This window comes from Ichthyophthirius multifiliis (genome assembly GCF_000220395.1).
Source record: "Ichthyophthirius multifiliis unplaced genomic scaffold scaff_1120509249622, whole genome shotgun sequence".
NCBI lineage: Eukaryota > Ciliophora > Oligohymenophorea > Hymenostomatida > Ichthyophthirius > Ichthyophthirius multifiliis.
In genome coordinates, this window is record NW_004087533.1 from 19,946 (window position 1) to 40,104 (window position 20,159).

Sequence of the window (20,159 nt, forward strand, 5' to 3'; positions counted from 1 at the left end):
AAAATAAACATAAATATATATATATATATATATATATATATATATATATATATATATATATATATATATATAAAGTAATGATTGCTAAAATCACGATATTACAACAAGACATAATGAAGAACAATATACAAATGCAGCCGAAAGTTTAAAAAGAAGTATTTTAAAAACTTTTCCAGTTGTAAAAGTATATTTAAAGCCTGTAATATTTGATCCTTTATCTCGAACATTAGAGAATATATATAATAGAAAAAGAATAGGTTATATATATATATAATAATTTATAAATAAAATTAAAAATAAAAAAAATAATAAAATATATAACAATTATTAAAAATATAAATATAAATATATAATAATAAACAAAATAATATATATAAATGTATAAATAAATATATATATATATATATATATATGTATTTATATATATATATATAATTATTCATAATAAAATTTAATTTACGATTTTATTTTTTCAGGTGCATTTGAAATATTTGTACTATCAAATAGAAAGAATAAAATAAATAATTCATGTGTATATTCTAAATTATCAAATGGTAAATGGCCAGATGAATAGGAAATACTGAAAGACTTAAGATAATATATGATAACAATTTCATTATAGATTTAATTAAAATTATAAGATTTTAATTTAGAATCTATTAGTGAAGATAAATTAACAAATAGAATTGTGAATAAATTATTCGATATTGTTGTTACTATAAGGCCCTGTAGATAAAAAAAATAAAGCATAGAAAATGTATCAAGTTTGAATTAAAATAGTAGCAGAACTAATTATAAAAATGAAACTGAAAAACTAAAAAGTTCTTTCAATATTAGTAATATTAGTGTATAATAATCTAAACATTTTAATACTTAGAATGGATAATAAACTAATATTGAAAATGTGAGTTATAATTCAGAAATTTTTAGAGAAAAAACTGATAAAATGGGTATTGTTTAGTTCTAAAATTTACCTTATGATGTTTATATGCTTGAAATTAAAGAAACTAATGATTTTAAAAGCTTTAAGTAATAAATTGATATTTTTTAGATTGTTAAAAATCAAGAAAGTACAGATTTAGTGATAGAATTGTAACATTTTAATATGAGTTTTCTTAAAATTTAGGCTAATGTGAAAACATTAAAAGATGAAAGTGACAATTTGAGAAACGCAAAAATATATATTTTATAAAACGATCAAGGTGTATATTAATTGGCAATATATAATAAATAATTATATATATATATTATATATATATATATATATATATATTTTTTTTTATAGTATTGTTAAATGATAATTTCAATGGATTTTTTTGTGTTAATTTAGAACCGGGATTTTATAAAATAAAATTAGAAAAATAGGGTCATTAAACTATAGAGGAAAATTATATAGCGAAACCTGGATAATGTGAACTATGTTTAGGCCCTATGATAAAATTTATAGATAATGAACCTAAATAAATGGATAATAAGAGCAGATTTTAAAATAGACCTTCAAGTTCTGCTAGGAAAGGAATTTTAAAAAATGAAAATTAAAGTAATTTTAAAAAGGATGAAGGCTAAAATAAAGATGAATTTGTAGATGAGTTTCCTTTTAATAAAATTTAATAGATTAAAAATAAAGATTTAGTATTGTTAAAAATGCCTAAAGATTTCAATACATTTAAATTAACAGGTATTTGTGGATAACAAATTATAAGCTTAGAAGTCATTTCTCCTAGTAATGATATAATAACGAAAAGTAATAAAAGTTTAACAATTTAAAATGAAGTAAAATAAAATAAATTCGGTTTGTCATTAAAATTTAATGAAGGTAACATAAATATATATATATATTTATATATATATATATATATATATATTTATATATTTTCAATAATTATTTTTACTTTTTTATTATATTAAGAATTTTCCAAGGGTATATGTAGAATTTATGCTAAAATATTAAATAATTAATAGTTTAATTAGAATAATTTAAAATTATATGCTTCTTAATCTAATAATAGTATATTAATCGAAGTTCCTAAAATATAATAAATTGATTTAGATAAAGTACTTTATTGGGATATAGGAATTGTTGATTGTAAAAATATTTAATTAATTTATTTATAATTTTAATAATAGGTTAAACTAAAAGATTTTACGAATTAAATAATTATACTATATAATAAATTACTAAAGATATGCTTTTATTTGAGTTTTAAGAATTATTAAATTTTCTTAATGCTTCTAGGCCTGATATAAAGAAAATTCTTGGTATTTTTTATTTAAACATTTTAACCTTATTTTTACATTATTATTATAAGGATTTAATAGTAAAGAAAAAATACAATTTGAAGATGATATTTATTTAAAGAAATAAAATATTATAAAAAGCCTATAAGATTATGAATTTAATATAGCTAAATAAGTTGATTATTTTTTAAAAAGTGCAGCTAATAATTAAGACTATTATTCTTTTAAAAAATTAGAATTTAAATTAATTCATAAAGAGTTAGAAGATAATAGATGTAAATTTATAGATGATAATTCTATTTAAAATGATAAAGATGAAGACGAAGAATAATTTGAAAATTTTTGTTGATATATAATGATTTTTTTTATTTTATTTATAAGTTATTATCTTTTTTTTTATATGATAAATATAAATTAAAATTATTATTATTATTGTAATTTTATAAATACATAAAAAAAAATTTTTGTTTAGTAAAAAAATATATTTAAAAAAAAAGTTAAAATAAAATTTTTAATTAAATATAACATAAAAAAATATTTGTATAAATTTATTAGAAATAAAAAATATATATAAATAAAAATTGTATATAAATATATATATAAATAGATGTATATATATAAATATGAATAAATAAATAATTAAATAAATATATATTTTTATATATATTTATATATATTTATATATATTTTTAAAATTATATTATATTTATTAAATTATATTTTTATATTATTATATATATAAATTTTTTAAATTAAAATCTTTTTATAATATTTTTTTTTAAAAAAATATTTCATATATTTTAATTATTATTTTTATTTGCAAGATCTTTCAATAATCCTATTCTGTAGTTTTTTTTTTTTTTTTAGTTATTATTTATATTTTAATTATTGTTTTCTTTATTCATTTCTGATATATATTAGTAAGCTTAATTATTTATATTTTTAAAATTTATTTCATTAAAATATTAGTCTTATTTTAATTTAATTTATTCATCCATTTTATCATCTTCTTCTTCTTAAAGTTCATAAATTAAATTTTAGTTTTATGAATTTTATTCATATTAAAAGCTTTATAAAGTATTTTAGTTATCATAAAAATTATTAGTATTTAAAAGTGTATTATCATAGTTTTCATAAAGATCTTAAGTTTTTTATAAACTATAGAAATCTTTACCTTTAATAAAATATTTTTATTTATATATTAATAGAAAATACTTGAAATTTAAGTTTCAAATTATTTTTTATTTGATATATTTTAAATCTTTTTTTTATTATGTTCTTTCAATAGTAATTTTACTAAATTAAAAATCTTTTTTTTATTAAAAAAATAAAGTTTTTTTTTTTAAAAAAAAATGTATTGTGAACTTAATCAAAATCTATATATTATTCATTTAAAAATAAAGGATGCTCTTCGAAAAGCTTTTAGGTAATATTTTTGGCTTCATTTATATTTATTAAATTATTTAAAAGGATATAGTAAAGTCTTTTTTTTTTGTATATAAATTAGTTTTATATAACATTGCAATTGTAGGTGGATTATATTTGATTGCTAATTATATTGGATAAATTTAATTTTTTAATTAGAATTATTTAATCATTTATTTATTATTTTTTAAAAATAATATTATTAATGTTTTTTTTTAAAAAAAATAAATATTATACTAAATTATTGTAAATTAAAAATAAAAAAATAAAAATTTTATAGTATTTTTTTATAAATGTATAAAAAAACAACATAAAAAATTAAAACTATGAAGAATTAAATAAAAATAAATAAAATATTGATTATTATACAAATAAAAGTTAACAAAAGTCAATAAAAGAAGAAATAGAATTTGATATGAAATAAAATAGTTAATAATAAAATAATTTATAATATTAAAAAATAATAAATAAATAGAAAACATGAAATTACTTTGTTAGAAATTTAAAAATAAATTAATTTTAGTTAAAAAATATAGTTAATGTAAGAAATTATGATAAAAAATAAATATATATATATACGAAAAAATAAATATGTATATATGTATATATATAAATATAAATATATATATATTTATAAAAAATAATTATAATTATATATTTAAATATAAAAATTTATATATTTAAATTTATATATTTATTTTTATTTATATTTTTTATAATTATTATATATATTTCAAATATATTTATTTTAAATATAATAATATAAATATTATTTTATATATAATTTACAAAAAATAAAATAAATATTAGTTATTATTTATTATTTGATTTATTTTTTATTTTTTTAAATTTTAATTAGTTAGTCTTTAATGGAAAGAAAGAATTATTAGTATAAGAAATAATTTTTTTTAATGTTATACATTTAAGAATAATTTAAATTATTAATTATGTTTATAAATAGAAAAATAAAAAGAATAATAAAAATAATAAAATAAAAATATATATAATTTAAATAATATAAATAATTAAAATAGTAATAATAATAATAATAAATATAAAAATAATAATAATAATAATAATAGTAATAATAATAATAAAAATAATAATAATAATAATATATAATATTCATAATTACTAATTAATAACTTAGATAATAATAAAAATGATAATACTTTAATTATAGACGAAAAATTTATAATATATTTAGAATTAAAAAAAGAAATTGAAATTAAATATATAACTAAATTTGAATAATCTATATTTTAAGATTATAATATATAAAAATAACAAATATTAATTTATATCCCTAAAAATAAAGTAATCTTTTATAAAAATTCAAAAAATAATATGAAGAAAAATGAAAATTAAATTAAATCTATATAAATAAAAGAAGAAATTAATTGGATGTTTGAAATGGAATAAAAAAAATATGATATAGATTAAAATATTTAAATAATGTAAAAAATATTTAAAATTATATAAAATAAATATATTTATATTTTGAAAATATACATTATAAAAAATATATGTAAATTAAAAATTTTTATTTAAAATATATAAATATATATATATATATATATTTATACATATATATCTAGAAATATTTAGAAGATTTCATTAATATTAATATATCAAAAGATAGATAGATTAACATATAATAATAAAAACATGAATAAAATTAAATATTTATATTTCCATGTATTAAATAAATTACTTAAAATTTAAAAAAATAAGAATTATAATCAATAGTTTAAAATAATGTAAATAATTAATAGTTTTAATTTGTTAAATAATAATCTGATTTTTTTAAAAATGACTAAATTAACTAATAAGCTAAAGAAAGTATTGTTGTTGGATCTTAATAGTAAAAAATTTTTGATTATTCAAAAAATGATAGAAATAAAAAATTTGAAAATGCTTGGGAATATAAATTTTAAAAATTATAAGATGATATAATATAATTATGTAATAATTCGAAAGAAAATATACCTAAACTATGGCTATAAATGTTCAGTTTAATAGGTTAGTTTAGAGAAAAAGCAGAATAGACTGTAATAGAAATAGTATAGGAGCTTATATTTCCAGAAGGAAATTGTAAATTTAATAAATTAGAATAAGGAAACCCTTATTTAAATTTATAAGAAAACGAAGAAGAATAAATATATATACATAATAATATGATTATAAGATTAAGTTATATAAAAGAAAATAAAAACTAAATAAAAAAAAGCAGTAGTTCATATAATGATTTTAGCTTTAAATGTCTTTCAAATGAATTCAGAGCATATAATATGTTAGCTGACTGCCTTTTTTTATTAAAAAAAGAACTTTAGTTTAAATTTTAAGTACCTTTAGTATGTTTAGTGGATTATATGGGATTTAAAGCTTTGTGTATGGGTATTATACCTATAGATTTTAAATAAAGTCTGAAAATAGGGGTTTACGAGAGTGAGTTTTTATAAAATAATGAATTAAATAAAGATTTGGAGTTTTTAGGAAAAATACTGAATTTAAAAAAGGGAGAATTTTTAGGGAAAAATAATGAAAAAATAAATACTTATTTGGGCTTTTTTACTGAAATTCATTTAGTTTAATAGGATAAATGGGACAATATATCTAAATTATTAATTTAATAATAATAATAATTGGTGGAGGAGAAAAATCAAAAATTTTATATACTGAAAGTTTAGAATTTAATTCCTTTGTAATTTTCGCAAAAAATTAATTAAAAAAATTTTGATTTTTCGAAGTAATTTAGACCAGAATTTATATCAAATTTCATTTCTGGGTAAATTTCTAATTGCGCATTTTTAAATCCAGATAAGTCTTAGGAATAAAAAATGGAAGATTTATAAAATTTAGAGTTTTCATAGTACTTAACGAATAATTTAATTCCGGAATTTATCAAAAAGTTAGAAAAAATGCAGTTCTTAGTATATGATTCAGCATCTATTAGTTAAGTTTTCCATTAAAATGGAATAAATTTAAGATTTATGGGCTTTGTGGCTAAATAGACAAGTCTTCCGCATATTTCAAATATTTTATTAAGCGAAATGATAGCAAGAAGTGCCAAAAAAATTTTTAGATTTGAGTTAGGACAGTTTCATATTTTACATTTTAAATAATAAATAAATTAATAAATTTAAGATTATATAAAAAAATATAAAAAAATAAGCAAAAAAAATAAAAAGAAGGACAAAATAAAGATATAAATAAAGAATATATTAAAAAAATAGATAAAATAAAAGAATTAGATATAGAAGTAAAAAAAATAGCAGTGGATTATTTAAATTTAATATTTGGATAACCAAAAGATATAAAAATAGAAGAAATTAAATAATTAAAAGGCTTTTTACGAGAATAATTATAAAATGAATATAATGAATCTTAAGAGATAATAAATTTCTGGAATAATATACTCGCAAAATAAGTTAAAGAAGATTTTAATTATGATATAGGTCCATATCCAGTTTAGAATATAAAAGGTGCTTTATTTCATTCTATATGTTTTCATTTAAGACTTAAATTAAAATACGATTAATCTATTTTAGATATTTAAGGTTTAAGGCCTTTTAGTCTTGAAAATTTTATCGAAATAATTGCTTTTTCGAAAGTTTACAATTTCCCTTGCTCTCCTTTATAAATAATGGCCTAAAAATGGAAAGAATATTAATAAACTAACAATATTAACTTATGTTTGAAATCTCTTAATATTCAATTAAAAATTACATAAGAAATTTTCCAAAAATGTAAAAGATTACATGGTCCTATGCCTGAATATTTTATATTATCTGAATTCGCATAATGTTATATTTAATTATAAAATTATAAACTATCAAAAATGCTTGCTGAATAAGCATTAGAAAAACACCTAAATTTCATGTTTCTGGTCTAAAATGTTTATCTATTTTAACCACTTGTTCATATTTTATTACTTTAAAAGAAGTTTAAAAACATATAGAAACGTTCCACTCTGAAAACTATAATATAGATTAAGAAAGTGCTAAGTATTTTGAATAATCATTAGTTATTATAGATTTTCATTTAGGAAATTATCACCCTTTAATAGCCAGTTTGTATTGCTAATAATATTTATCGATTTCTAATAAATGTGAGTCTTAAAGATTAAAACTTTTAAGAAATGCTTTACTTTGTTGTTGTAGGTCTTTAGGTAATAATCATATGCAAACAGCAGATATTTATGAATAAATAGCAGATCATTTATATTCTAATTCATAAATTAAATAAAGCCTTAGCTATTTAGAAAAAGCATTTGTAATATATGAGGCTGAATATGGTAAAAAATCACCTTTTTTAGCTAAGTTTTGTTATAAATTTAGCGAAAAATGCCTAAAAAAAGGTAAACATAGATATACTTTTTTATATATATATATATATATAAAGGATATATTGAATAAGCTTTAGAATATAGTAGTATAGCTTTTTAAATATTCGAAAATGAAGAAGGAGAATATTATTTTTCTTGTTTAGAATGTGCTTTTATTGTATCTTAAAGTACTCTTTTATTAAAAGATAATGATGAGAAGTCATTATTTTATTTAGAAAAAATGTGGGATATTATCGAAAAATATTGTATTAATGAAAAGGATTAATTTATAATAGAAAAAATATATTTTATTATTAAAAATATTGTTAGATTGTATTTATTAAAATTAGAACCGGAAAAGAAAAACTACTTATTTAAAATTCTTTATGCTTTTAAATAAGAATAAGACTTCGAAAAGTCTAATAGGGAAAATCCGTCCGTATAAGCCTATTATGAGTTTTTGTAAATGGAAAAAAATAATGATTAGTCATTTACTAATTTAGATCAGAAAAATTAAGTAAATAAGAAAATTTAATTAGTTTTTATATTTAAATATAAATAGATTAAACCTGATATTAAAAAATCATAAAATTTAATTAATTAAATATAAAATAATATGGATGATTAAGATTAAAATAGTAAAAATTCAATATAAGAAATAAAAGAAAATAAGTCAACAATAGTTGAATCTCCTAAAAATATATGGATTAATAATTTTAAAATATTTTTAAAACGGAATAATTTAATGAAAATTTAGATATAAACAAATAAAAATAAAGATATTTAGAAATTATATAAATTATTAGAAATATATGTAGAAAATATAAAAATGTGCATGAAATGGTAGATAATATGATAAATAATATAAATAAACTATTCTAGGAATTATATTATTCAAGAAAATTTTTTATTGATTTTAAAAATATAATTAATAGTATAGAAATATATGAAGATAAAAATAGGTTATATATATATATATATATATATATATATATATATTTTTATATATGTTTAGTAATTATAAAATTTTGTCTAATTAAATTTAACAAGAAATTAATAATAATAGAATTTAATAATATTGATACTAATTCATAATATGTATATTAGTTTTTACAAGATAATTATGATTTTTAGAATTAAAATGATTTATATAATAAATAAATAAATGATAATTTCAGAGGGTTTTTATTTTTTTTTTATATATTTTATTTTTTTTATATTAGAGCTATTTATTTATTTTAATAAATGATATTTTTATTTGGGGAAATATTTTTTTATGATGTTCTTGTCTAAAATGTATATTGTTCTTTAGAATAATAAAATTATTGTTCATGATTTAATATATATTTATATAAAAATATAATATCATTTTTGAAAAGTTTGTGTATATACTATATTTTTTATTATTTATATTTACATAAATTAGGATTATTTTTTTTTAAAAAAAAATACTAATTATATAATTATTTACGATTTTATATTATTATTTTTAAATTCATTATTTATATAATTAAATCTCATTTTCATTTATATTTAATAAATTTAAAATTTATTGAGTAAGATTTTCATTTACACTATTCCTATTTAGATAAAAAATAAATAAATATTATAAATGAAATAGATAAATTATATTAATATATATATTAATATATATTAATATATATATAATATATATTAATACATATTTATTTATTTTTAAATTCTTTATATATATATTTATTTATAAATATTTATTTATTTGTTACTTTTTATAAAATTCCTATATGAAAAGTGTAAAGTAATTTTTAATTTGTTAAAAACACTAAGAAGAATAAAAATCAATCATTTCATCATTGAAAGTATCGCATTCTATATTTTTTTCATCTAAATTTATAAGATTAATTTCCTAAATTAAAGAATTAGTTAAAAAAGAATTTTATTATTAATTATAGAGTATATCATTTAAATCTTTTATTTAATTTTTTAAATTTTCTATTTCAAATTTTAGTTCGTCCCTTTATATTTCTTATTTTAAAAGTATGTTTTGAAAATTTCCTACTTAATTCAAGTATTTATTAAGTACGTCTTTATGTTTATTATTTAACTTTTTTTAATTATTATCATTCAAATGTACTTTATTGAATAAAATCTCGTCTAATAAATTTTCTAGTTTTTAGCTATAAAGTATTAAAGATTCAATTTAATAATTTTCTATTATTTCGTGTTTTTTTTATAATTCATTTTATAAATTTTGAATAGTTTTTTAAAGTTTTTCAGTGTTTATTATTTAGTTTTCGATTTCTGATTTATAATCAATTATTTAGTTTTTTAAAATTTAATTTTATTCACATACTATTGTTTATTATTATAAAAATTAGAGTTTATCTTTATAAAAATTATTAATTTTTTCAATATAAGATTATCGTTCTTCTTCAAAGTTTTCGTAGTTTTTCTCTATTTTTTGAATTTAATCTTTTAGGCTTATATTTTCTTATATTAAATTTTAATTTAGTGAATTATTTTCAGTTTCTTATTTTAAGTTTTCTATTTATTATTTTAAATTTTAATTTTCATTTTTTATACTTTATATTTATTCGTTTAAATTATTTTTCTTTTAATTTTTTAAAGTTTTATTTTTTTCATTTTTTTAATTTTCGGACGAATTTATTACATTATTATTATGCTCTTTTTCCAAATTTTAGGTTTAAAAGTTTTCTAAATTAGAATTTTAAAGATTTTCTTAGTTTTCCTTTTTGAATTCTACTAATTATTCATTTAAATGTCCGATTTATTCTTCTAAAAATCCATTTTTTGGTTAAAAATATCCATTTTATTCTTCGAAAAATTCATTTTTTGGTTAAAAAAATCCATTTTTTTGCTATTCTTTTAAATTTGAATTTTCCATTTAAAAATCTTGAATTTCTCCTTTTAAATATTCGGTTTTTTCTAGCAAATTTTGTCTTTCTTCTTTTAAATTTTCGTTTTCGATTTTTAGATTTTCATTTTACTTTTTTAGATATCCATTTTCTTTTTAAAAATCCTCGATTTCTTCTTTATAATATTGAATTTCTTCTTTTAAAATATCTATTTGATCCTTTAGGTCTATTTATAATTGTTCATTTTAATTTTCTTTTACTTTTTAAATAAGTTGTTATTCGTTTTGAATGCTTTTGGAATTATGTTATTGTTTTGTTAGTGTTTCATTTAATATTTATATTTTAAAGTCTTAGTTTAATATTTATATGCTTTGATATTGATCTTATAAATTTTGGATTTCTTTTAAAAAATTTTAGTTTTCTAATATTAAATAATCATGTTATGTTTTTAAATTTTTGTTTTCTTTTTATAAATTCTCGATTTCCGTTTGGAATGATTCCTTTTGAGCGTTTAATTGTTATATTTCGGTTTAATTGTTTTGGAAATTTTATGAAATAATTTTGTAGTTTTCGTTTTCCTTTAAAATTTTTTCTTTTTCATTTAAAAAATTTTCCTTTTCATTTAAATTTTTTTCGTTTTCTTTTTTTAAAAATTCTAATTAAAATTAAATTTTTTCATTTTCCATTAAAATTTTTTCCTTTTCATTTAAATTTTTTTCTTTTTCTTTTTTTAAAAATTCTAATTAAACTTAAATTTTTTCGTTTTCATTTAAATTTTTTTCTTTTTCCTTTAAAATTTTTTCGTTTTCTTTTAAAAAATTTTCGTTTTCTTTTTTTAAAAATTCTAATTAAACTTAAATTTTTTCATTTTCCATTTTTAAAATTTGATTTTCATTTAAATTTTTTTCGTTTTCCTTTAAAAAATTTTCGTTTTCCTTTAAAATTTTTTCATTTTCCTTTAAAAAATTTTCGTTTTCCTTTAAAATTTTTTTATTTTCCATTTTTTGATTTTCCATTTAAATATTTTAAGTTTCCATTTAGTTTTTTTAAGTTTCCATTTAAATTGTAAGATTTTGGATTTAATTTGTTAATTTTTAATTTTCATTTAAAAACTCTTCGTTTTAAATATTCAAAAGATTGATTTTTATTTAAAATTCTTCTTCTTTTTTTTCCATTATATTGGCAAATACATTAATTTCTTAAGAGTTTTCGTTTATTTTTTAAGTTAATAATTGATTTTCTTAATTATATTTTACCTTTTCTTTTTCGAAAAATTCTATCTTTTCATTTAAAATATTCATTTAAGTATCTTTTTCTGTTTTTTCTTTTTAAAAAATTAAATGTACACTAGCTAATTCTTCTTCTAAATTTTAGTTATTTTTCCTCAATTCTTCATTGTTTTTTTCCAAAATCTCCATTTCTTTTTCCAGTTTTCTCTTCTTACTACACACTTCTTAATAATTCTAAATAATTTTCGCATTCTCAGCTTCTAACTTAATATTATTCTATTAAAATTTCTCGTTATTTTCGGCTAAATTATTAATAGAATTATGTAAATTAGATGTTTATTATATTAAATAACTATTATCTTACGAAAACTATTCATTTAATTATTCTTTTTACATAATTTATTAGTTTTAATTATAAATTTAGACATTTAAAAGGGCATTATCTAATAAAAGCTTGTTTTTAGTATTTGTAAGTTCCTAGTTTTTAATATCGGCTTCTTTTAGTAAATTTTCGCATTGTTTTAGGGCATTTTCTAGTTTAGTTTTTTCTAAATTAATTCGTTAGTTTAATTGTATGTTTTCCTATATAATTATTTAATTTTCCTTATTTTTTTCTTCTTTTTCATTTTCATGATTTTCTTGTATTTTTTGAATTTATTTATTTTTTTCTTAAATTAAATTTGAAAATTCAATATTTTTTAAAAATATATTTTCCAATTTTTCATGAATTAAATTTTTTTATTAATTATTATTTTCGTTGTTTATTTATAAAATCTAGTTAATTTTTTATATAAAATAATTATTTTCCTATATTTAAAAATTTAAATCTGATATTATTTTTCCATAATAATCTTCAGTTTAATTTTCTCTATTAATATTTTTTTAAATTACAATTTAATTATTTTTTGGAGGTAAAGAATTATTCTTTTTATCAGTACTATTACTGGCCTAATTATATTATATATAAATATATATATATTATATATATATATATATATATTTATATTTATATATTTATTTTTATAAAAATATAATTTTTATAAATTTATATGTATATTTTTAATTTTTTTTTTTTACTTCAGTTTAAAATGTAGATGAGATATTATGATTAGTTTAATTATTATTTTATTATGTTATAATAATTTTTTATTATTCATTATTTAAATATTATATCATTTCTTCAATATCTGTTTTTCTTTATTTAGTTAGATTTTATTTACTTTTTAAAATATTTTCAAGTTTTGATTTTCTTATTGATAATTCGAAAAAATTATGTATTTATTTATTTTGGTTTTTTAATAATTCAATTTCACCTTCTTTTTCTTCTAGGAGATTGTAAAGTTTTTTTATACAAATTTTTCTATCATTTGCTTTTACTTCTATTTTATTCAAACTTTTTTTCAGATCTTCCACATGTTTCTATAGTTCATTGTTTTCTTTTTTTTTAAAACTTAAAGGTGACATCTTCTGTTTACTTTCGATATTAGAATTGCTATTATTAGTGTTCTCTTTATTGTTTTTTATGTTTTATTGTAAACTTTAACGAAAATTACATATTTAAGTAGGCGATTAGCAAGAAACCACATTCATTTTAGTATTTATATAGGGTTCTTAATTACTTTTAAATTACCAATTATTTATTATTTCTGTATATTTTACAGAATTGCATTATTAAAAACCATCTTTTGTCAAACTGATTTCTTTTTTATCATTTAATCTTTATTAATATATATATATATATATATATTTATTATTAATGTATTTATTTTTTACGATAATTAATGTACACAAGATCTTTGATTTTATTATTTTGTTTTTGTTTCGGAGATTTTTTTCAAATATGATTATCGAACTCTTGGAGTACTTTTTGAGTTTAAATTTATCATTTTTTTTTTTTTTTTCTAAATATTTTTTTTTTTTTAAATTATTAGTAAAAAAAACAAAAAAAAAACAAAAAAAAACAAAAAAAAAAAAACAAAAAAACAAAAAAAATATTTAAATTAATAATATTTGCATATTTTTATAATTAGATTTTGGAAAAAATACTTTATAATTTATTATTTTTATTAAAAAAAAAATAATTAACACAAATATAATTTTTTTTTTAATATTTTAGATAAAATTATAATTATACCTCAAAATTATTGAATTTATTTTTTTTTTATATAAAAAAATATAATATTAATTATTATACTAAAATATATCTATATATATATATATAAAAAAAAAAAGGCAAAGTCTATATATATATATATATATAAAAAAAATCAATGTATATTTTTAGTTATATATATTACTATTTAAATAGTATAAAAATATAATCATTATATATAATTTTGTATACTATCTTAAAATATATTTAGTATTTATGAAAATATTAAAATACTAAAGGTTAGAACAATCATTATATTATTAAAGTTTATGTTTTTACTTTTTTTGTTTTTTTCTTCTTTGATAAAATCATTATTGCTTTCATCTTAATTTTTTTTAGAAAACAATAAATTGATATTTTTTACTATTTGGTCAATAAAAAAATCATTTTGATCAAATTAAACGTTATTCTATATTTCGTCTTCTTATCTAAAACTATTATTATAATAATTACTTACTAAATTTAAATTATTATTAACAATATTATTATAATAATTATTATTAATAACTACTTATTATTATTAATTTTATTTTTTTCCGTTTTATTAAAACTATTGTTAATTAGTTTATTATTCTTATTAGAACCGGTTTTATTAAAATTATTAATAATTATTTTATTCTCCATTTTAGAATCGGTTTTATTAAAATTATTATTAATTAGTTTATTCTTCGTTTTAGAATCGGTTTTATTAAAACTATTATTAATTAGTTTATTCTTCTTATTAGAATTGGTTATTTTATTAAATTTATTCAAATTAGATTGTTTATGTATGCTTTTCTTACTAAAAGAAAATGTTTGTTTGTTATTTTTAAATTTCTTCTTTTTATTAGGTTTAATTTTTTTCTTAAAAATTATTTTTTTTATTAAAATTTTCTTCTTTTTCTTAAATAGACTCATTTTCTTTTTTTTAGTCTTCTTTTTCTTTTCTTTTTTAATCTTCTTCTTCTTTTTTTTTATTTTCATTATAATTCTATTTATAGGTTTCCTCCTTTTCTTTTTTTTGATTTTCTTTAAAATTTTCTTCCTTTTCTTTTTTTTGGGTTTCTTCTTTTTTTTGAGTTTCTTCTTTTTTTTGAGTTTCTTCTTTTTTTTTGGTTTCTTCTTTTTTTTGAGTTTCTTCTTTTTTTTGAGTTTCTTCTTTTTTTTGAATTTCATTAATTTTATTTAGAATTTCGGTTTTTTTAAAGTTTTCGTTTTTTTAACTATTTACTTTTGTTTCAAGATTTTCTTTTGTTTTTTCTTTCTTTAAATTATTATTATTATCTCCTTCTTCTATATACTTATAATTTTTATAATTCGAACGACTTAATTAGATCCGAATATCTCGAATATTCTATTCTTATATATTTCTAAATTATTTTTTTATTTCTTCTTCATCTAAATCAATATCATACATTTAAGCTATTTATTACAATTTCTAACTTGGTTTATTAAAATCCAATCTCGAAACCTTTTCTAATTAAATTTTAGCTTACATTGCTTTTTTAAATTATTATTCAAGTTGATCTCTTTCTTTTAGCCGGCCCTATTTTTCATATAAAGATAGCATTTCTTTGCTTTTTATATTAATAAAGTCTCCTAAATCGGTTATTTCTTGAGGAATAGAAAGACTTTCGTCTATTTCATATGAAAGTTCATAATTTAGGTCTGAATAATTCTTATAAATATTAAATTAACTCCAAAACTGTTAAGCTTTTAGATTTTATTCGTTTTAGTTTTAATCATTATATTCTAGTTAATTTTTAGTGTTATGTGATTCTTAATTTTATCTAAATTTTTATTAATCTTCTTATTATTTTTAGTAATCATTTTGACATTCTTGTGAATATTAAGTATTTTAGTTTGTTTAATTATCTGATATCTTATTATTAGTTTGTTTATTTTATTATTATAAAATGACTTTCTATTGTTAATTTTATACTTCTTTATTATAGAAATTATTTGATTATTATTATTAAGGTATTTCTGATGATTATATTTATTATTTATTAATTAATATATTATTATTATTATTATTATTATTATTATTATTATTATTATTATTATTATTTATTATCTTTATTTTGTTTTTCATCCTTTATTTATATATTTTCATCTTGTTGTAATACTTCTATTTATTTAACATTTTATTTTTCTACTTAAATTTTAACTTCACTTATTTTCCGATTTGATATTTTATATTTCACCCTATTAAGTTCTTCTATAATAATTTCCTAACAATTATTTCCTTCTAAATCAATTGATTTCTAATAATCCTTTATAACCTATTTATAATCATCTAAGCTAACATTTTTTTTTTATAAATTAGCCTTTCCTCTCAAATAATAAGCTTTAGAGCTTTTCGGGTCTAGTTTTATCGCTTAATTGCATGCTTCTTTTGCATACTCTATATATTTTTCAAACATTTTTTTTTTATTTAATTCTATTTTTAAATAAGCTAGACATATATTTAATAGAGGATTACTTTTAACTTTTTTATTTATTTTTTCTCTTTATCTGTTTTTCCATTATCGTCTATATATTGTAAATTATCTTCTGTTAATATATTTTAGTCAGAACTAGTGTTTATTATATATCTAAAAATGGATAAAGCTTATTCATAATGTATAGTTGCCTCTTCGTATTTTTGGCTTTTGTAAAGAATATTTCCATATTGTTTTAATAAATCGGAAGCAAAATATCTCTAACACATTTATTAAGAACGGACTTGGGTATATTTTTGATAATATAGGAGACCTGCTTTTATAAATTAAGGAGAATTTTCAAATATAGAAATTTGTGGTTGATTTTATTATTATTCTTATTTCATTTTTTTTACTATATATTTTTATTTTTTATATTAAATATTTTTTTCCTCTTTTATTTATTTATTTAAACATATATAAATAATATTAATTTTTTTTGTTTTTTTGTTTACTATAAAATCTAATGATTATATAATGTTTTAATATATATTTAAAAGGCATATTTTATAATATATTATAAAAAAATGAATATTATATATATTAAAAAAAAATCATTTAATGTTCTTTTAAAGTTAAACGTTCTCCTATTTAATTTCTTCTATGTCCTATTATAATTTTTCTATACTTTTATCATAGTGTTTTTGACTTAAATATGCAATTTTTCCTTCTATATTTCTAGTTTCTATTTTTTTAGCACCTATATCTCTTAAATTATTAATAGTTTTGTCCATAATAGCCCTATATTCTTGATAAATCTTGAATATTTATTTACTTAAAGACTCATTTTTTTTGGAGTTATTATTATATAAATTCTCGAATTCTGTACCATGTCTATGTAATACATTTTACTAATATTATATGGCATCCTCGATTTATTTTACATCTTTTACAATGCTTTCCATTTCATCTTTTTATTTGTCATAGTTTTTTTTAATTTCAGTAATTTTTTTAACATATTATTGCCTATTTCCACTTTAAGGCATTCTTTTGAAATCCTCAACTAGTTTTTCTTTTTTTTCGTAATTATTCTTTATATCGGCAATCAATTCACTATATTCTTAGTCTATTCTTTTTCCTTTGTCTTTTATCAACTCGATTTTTTCTTTTTTTATTTCTAACTAAAAAAAAGGATGTGATAAAAATATGTATATATATAATTATATATAATTGCTTTTATATATTAATATATGTTTTTTCATTTACCTCGTTTTTTATTTCGTCTAATTAAGTTATCTGCTTTGCTTAATATTCTTAGAATTCTTCTTCCATTTGTTAAATCTCCTCTTCTATTTCTTTTGTTTCTTTTGCTAATTCGGAGTTGTCTTTCGATTTTAATTCTTTTATTAATAAGTCCATTTTTTATATTTCTTTTTATATTGTAATGTTTTTTTATTTAAGGATATCTCCTTATTCATTATTTGATTAAATATTATTTTCCATTTTTTATTTTTTTTAGTTATATTTTTCTAATTTACTTTTTATTTTTGTTGGTTTTATATAAAATAATTCTATTTTTACTTATTTTTATCATCTAATTAAGTCATTAGATATTATATTTCTTCCTCATGTTTTTTTTTCAATGATTAGATTTCAAGTTCCACATTTTTCGATTGTAAAAAACCATCATTTGATTATTTTTTATCTTCTATTTCTTATTATATAAGAATTTCTTTATTAAAAACTGTCTTTTCTTCTTCAAGTGCTTCCAAAGGAACTATTTTTTCGATTTCATTTCCATATTGGTCTTAAATGAGAACTTTTTGGAAAGTTTCGTCGTCTTTTTAGTTTTCTTAGATTAATTATTTTGCTATTTTATTTACTTTTTTATTATTAACGTATTCTTTAGCAACTTATTATTTTAATAAATTTAATTAAAAAAGATGTTTTTCATAATTATTTCGGATATATTCATCTCCATAATAATTTTCTTTTATAAACGATTCCATATTCTTTTATTACTGCTCTTATTCAATTATATTAACTAAACATGCATATAAATTACTTCTTTAGATATTTCCACAAATAATAAGTTTCTTTTTTAAAGAATCTTTATCTATAAGCAATATTTCCTATTCATAACATCTAAATGAGTTAAATTTATTATTTGATAAATATGGATGAATCCAGTCTTTTTTTACCCATTTTCTGAGTATATTTTTCCTTTTCTAATCTTTTAAAAAATTCACTTTATCCTAAAAACTATCGAATGATTAGACACCTAATCTAGCTACATTTATATTTAAATTTTCTCCAGCTTCTTCATGCATTGATAGTTTTTAGAGAATTGCTAATAATATCTTCCTTATATCATCTTTTTGAGGAGATAAAAGGGAATTTATGTCAATTCTTAGATTATATAAGTTCTTCATTTCTTCGAATATCTTGGAAGATTAACGGAACTTTTGTTAGCCTTTCATTGATTGTAAAGTAACTGATGATCCCATATATTCGAGAAATTAAAAACATATTAAACGTAATATGTCACCATCTATATCTTGGAGGTATTTTATTTATTTTCCTTAAAGGTCGAAACCAAATTATTGTAAACTACCTATTAATAGTTGGTCAGTGTCTTGTTCCATTTTTTTGTTTTTGTTTTTGTTTTGTTTTTTATATATTTTTGAGGGGATTTTTTTTATATTATTTTAAATTGTTTTAAAATAAAATATATTATTAGTATAATAGTATTTTATGTTATTTTATTTTATAAAATTTTTTATTTTATTTTTATAAAAAAAATAACTTTTCTTATAGAATCGTTATAAAGTTCGATAGTTATTAACATTTTTATATATATTTTATGGAGTCAAATTTATTATTTTTATAGGATTATATAATTTAGCAATAAAAAATATTTATACTTATAAAATTAATTGTTGTTTTGAATTTTTTTTTATTGTTTAAAACAAAACATAATACATTTTTAAAAAATTTAGTCGACAGAAAAAAAAAAACATAAGACATTAAAATAAATAAAATATATATATGTATATATTTATATATATATATATATATATTTAAAAAATATTTATGAAATCACATTAATTATTTATTTGAAAAATATTAATTTTGAAAATATACAGATAATAAAATCTAAATAATTTATATATTAATTTAATAAAAAAAATAAACTATTTAATTTAGTCAAATATTTGAATAAAATTTTTAATTGATTATAATTATTGATATTTTATAGAAGATTATGCTTTATAATAAAAAATAAACTATAACAACTATAACTAATGTGCAATAAAAAATTTATAAAAAGAAATATAACTAAATTTAATTTTTAGATTACTTATTTAAATAAACAGATTTATTTATTTTGTGTATTTTTTTTAAAAAAAGTAATTAACATTTTTTATATAAAAAATCTAATATATTATAAATATTTAAATATACAAATAGAAAAAAATTAAATACACATCAAAAAATGATATTAAATATAAAAATAAAATATTACAAAAA

The 20,159-nt window shown here is 16.1% G+C and overlaps 3 protein-coding genes across 3 annotated transcripts in view, besides 71 other annotated features; 2 read left to right on the plus strand and 1 right to left on the minus strand. All coding sequences in view use genetic code 6, as the record gives it.

Moving 5' to 3' along the window:
* The window catches only part of IMG5_017260 (hypothetical protein), a gene marked incomplete at both ends in the record, with an annotated part of 2,906 nt that extends 319 nt beyond the window's left edge, over nt 1–2,587 (plus strand). The window contains 7 exons of the mRNA XM_004039554.1: nt 76–257; nt 1,052–1,092; nt 1,127–1,204; nt 1,366–1,816; nt 1,910–1,927; nt 2,128–2,259; nt 2,496–2,587. Of these exons, the coding sequence (XP_004039602.1) occupies nt 76–257; nt 1,052–1,092; nt 1,127–1,204; nt 1,366–1,816; nt 1,910–1,927; nt 2,128–2,259; nt 2,496–2,587 (994 nt within the window). The remainder of the gene's footprint in view (nt 1–75; nt 258–1,051; nt 1,093–1,126; nt 1,205–1,365; nt 1,817–1,909; nt 1,928–2,127; nt 2,260–2,495) is intronic.
* Nucleotides 14–72: a microsatellite.
* Nucleotides 267–356: a microsatellite.
* Nucleotides 280–340: a microsatellite.
* Nucleotides 280–408: a microsatellite.
* Nucleotides 332–412: a microsatellite.
* Nucleotides 332–434: a microsatellite.
* Nucleotides 368–434: a microsatellite.
* Nucleotides 1,220–1,272: a microsatellite.
* Nucleotides 1,220–1,273: a microsatellite.
* Nucleotides 1,826–1,873: a microsatellite.
* A 206-nt stretch (nt 2,588–2,793) lies between the features above and the next one.
* Nucleotides 2,794–2,832: a microsatellite.
* Nucleotides 2,823–2,925: a microsatellite.
* Nucleotides 2,882–2,965: a microsatellite.
* Nucleotides 2,886–2,978: a microsatellite.
* Nucleotides 2,887–2,930: a microsatellite.
* Nucleotides 2,896–2,959: a microsatellite.
* Nucleotides 2,979–4,082: 1,104 nt separating the features above from the next.
* Nucleotides 4,083–4,116: a microsatellite.
* A 144-nt stretch (nt 4,117–4,260) lies between these two features.
* Nucleotides 4,261–4,361: a microsatellite.
* Nucleotides 4,266–4,420: a microsatellite.
* Nucleotides 4,273–4,334: a microsatellite.
* Nucleotides 4,332–4,360: a microsatellite.
* Nucleotides 4,335–4,397: a microsatellite.
* Nucleotides 4,387–4,420: a microsatellite.
* Nucleotides 4,402–4,485: a microsatellite.
* Nucleotides 4,486–4,636: 151 nt separating this feature from the next.
* Nucleotides 4,637–4,834: a microsatellite.
* Nucleotides 4,835–5,104: 270 nt separating this feature from the next.
* Nucleotides 5,105–5,147: a microsatellite.
* Nucleotides 5,148–5,215: 68 nt separating this feature from the next.
* Nucleotides 5,216–5,257: a microsatellite.
* Nucleotides 5,216–5,267: a microsatellite.
* Nucleotides 5,268–8,954: 3,687 nt separating this feature from the next.
* Nucleotides 8,955–8,999: a microsatellite.
* A 177-nt stretch (nt 9,000–9,176) lies between these two features.
* Nucleotides 9,177–9,211: a microsatellite.
* Nucleotides 9,212–9,617: 406 nt separating this feature from the next.
* Nucleotides 9,618–9,665: a microsatellite.
* Nucleotides 9,618–9,675: a microsatellite.
* Nucleotides 9,627–9,676: a microsatellite.
* Nucleotides 9,677–9,728: a microsatellite.
* Nucleotides 9,729–10,500: 772 nt separating this feature from the next.
* Nucleotides 10,501–10,561: a microsatellite.
* A 5-nt stretch (nt 10,562–10,566) lies between these two features.
* Nucleotides 10,567–10,624: a microsatellite.
* Nucleotides 10,581–12,706, plus strand: IMG5_017270 (hypothetical protein). Its single transcript, XM_004039555.1, has one exon. It carries the CDS (start codon nt 11,288–11,290, stop codon nt 11,984–11,986), a length of 699 nt encoding a protein of 232 aa, XP_004039603.1. The 5' UTR covers nt 10,581–11,287; the 3' UTR covers nt 11,987–12,706.
* Nucleotides 10,757–10,843: a microsatellite.
* Nucleotides 10,768–10,845: a microsatellite.
* Nucleotides 10,853–10,903: a microsatellite.
* Nucleotides 10,858–10,902: a microsatellite.
* Nucleotides 10,889–10,955: a microsatellite.
* Nucleotides 10,958–11,002: a microsatellite.
* Nucleotides 11,014–11,053: a microsatellite.
* Nucleotides 11,413–11,836: a microsatellite.
* Nucleotides 11,429–11,658: a microsatellite.
* Nucleotides 11,511–11,780: a microsatellite.
* Nucleotides 11,513–11,844: a microsatellite.
* Nucleotides 11,602–11,844: a microsatellite.
* Nucleotides 11,702–11,863: a microsatellite.
* Nucleotides 11,830–11,863: a microsatellite.
* Nucleotides 11,855–11,909: a microsatellite.
* A 321-nt stretch (nt 12,707–13,027) lies between the features above and the next one.
* Nucleotides 13,028–13,088: a microsatellite.
* An 875-nt stretch (nt 13,089–13,963) lies between these two features.
* Nucleotides 13,964–13,999: a microsatellite.
* Nucleotides 13,965–13,999: a microsatellite.
* Nucleotides 14,000–14,006: 7 nt separating this feature from the next.
* Nucleotides 14,007–14,066: a microsatellite.
* Nucleotides 14,067–14,661: 595 nt separating this feature from the next.
* Nucleotides 14,662–14,732: a microsatellite.
* Nucleotides 14,663–14,733: a microsatellite.
* Nucleotides 14,734–14,743: 10 nt separating this feature from the next.
* Nucleotides 14,744–14,949: a microsatellite.
* Nucleotides 14,765–14,959: a microsatellite.
* A 103-nt stretch (nt 14,960–15,062) lies between these two features.
* Nucleotides 15,063–15,114: a microsatellite.
* A 13-nt stretch (nt 15,115–15,127) lies between these two features.
* Nucleotides 15,128–15,181: a microsatellite.
* A 72-nt stretch (nt 15,182–15,253) lies between these two features.
* Nucleotides 15,254–15,379: a microsatellite.
* An 825-nt stretch (nt 15,380–16,204) lies between these two features.
* Nucleotides 16,205–16,282: a microsatellite.
* Nucleotides 16,283–17,027: 745 nt separating this feature from the next.
* Nucleotides 17,028–17,076: a microsatellite.
* Nucleotides 17,034–17,077: a microsatellite.
* Nucleotides 17,078–17,242: 165 nt separating this feature from the next.
* IMG5_017280 (hypothetical protein) lies at nt 17,243–19,273 on the minus strand (the record flags this gene model as incomplete). Its single annotated transcript, XM_004039556.1, has 4 exons — nt 17,243–17,809; nt 18,374–18,498; nt 18,694–18,760; nt 18,878–19,273. The coding sequence occupies 4 exons, from the start codon at nt 19,271–19,273 to the stop codon at nt 17,243–17,245; spliced, it is 1,155 nt and encodes a 384-aa protein (XP_004039604.1).
* Nucleotides 17,274–17,314: a microsatellite.
* Nucleotides 19,274–19,668: 395 nt separating the features above from the next.
* Nucleotides 19,669–19,708: a microsatellite.
* A 424-nt stretch (nt 19,709–20,132) lies between these two features.
* Nucleotides 20,133–20,159: part of a microsatellite that runs on past the window's edge.
* Nucleotides 20,133–20,159: part of a microsatellite that runs on past the window's edge.
* Nucleotides 20,138–20,159: part of a microsatellite that runs on past the window's edge.
* Nucleotides 20,138–20,159: part of a microsatellite that runs on past the window's edge.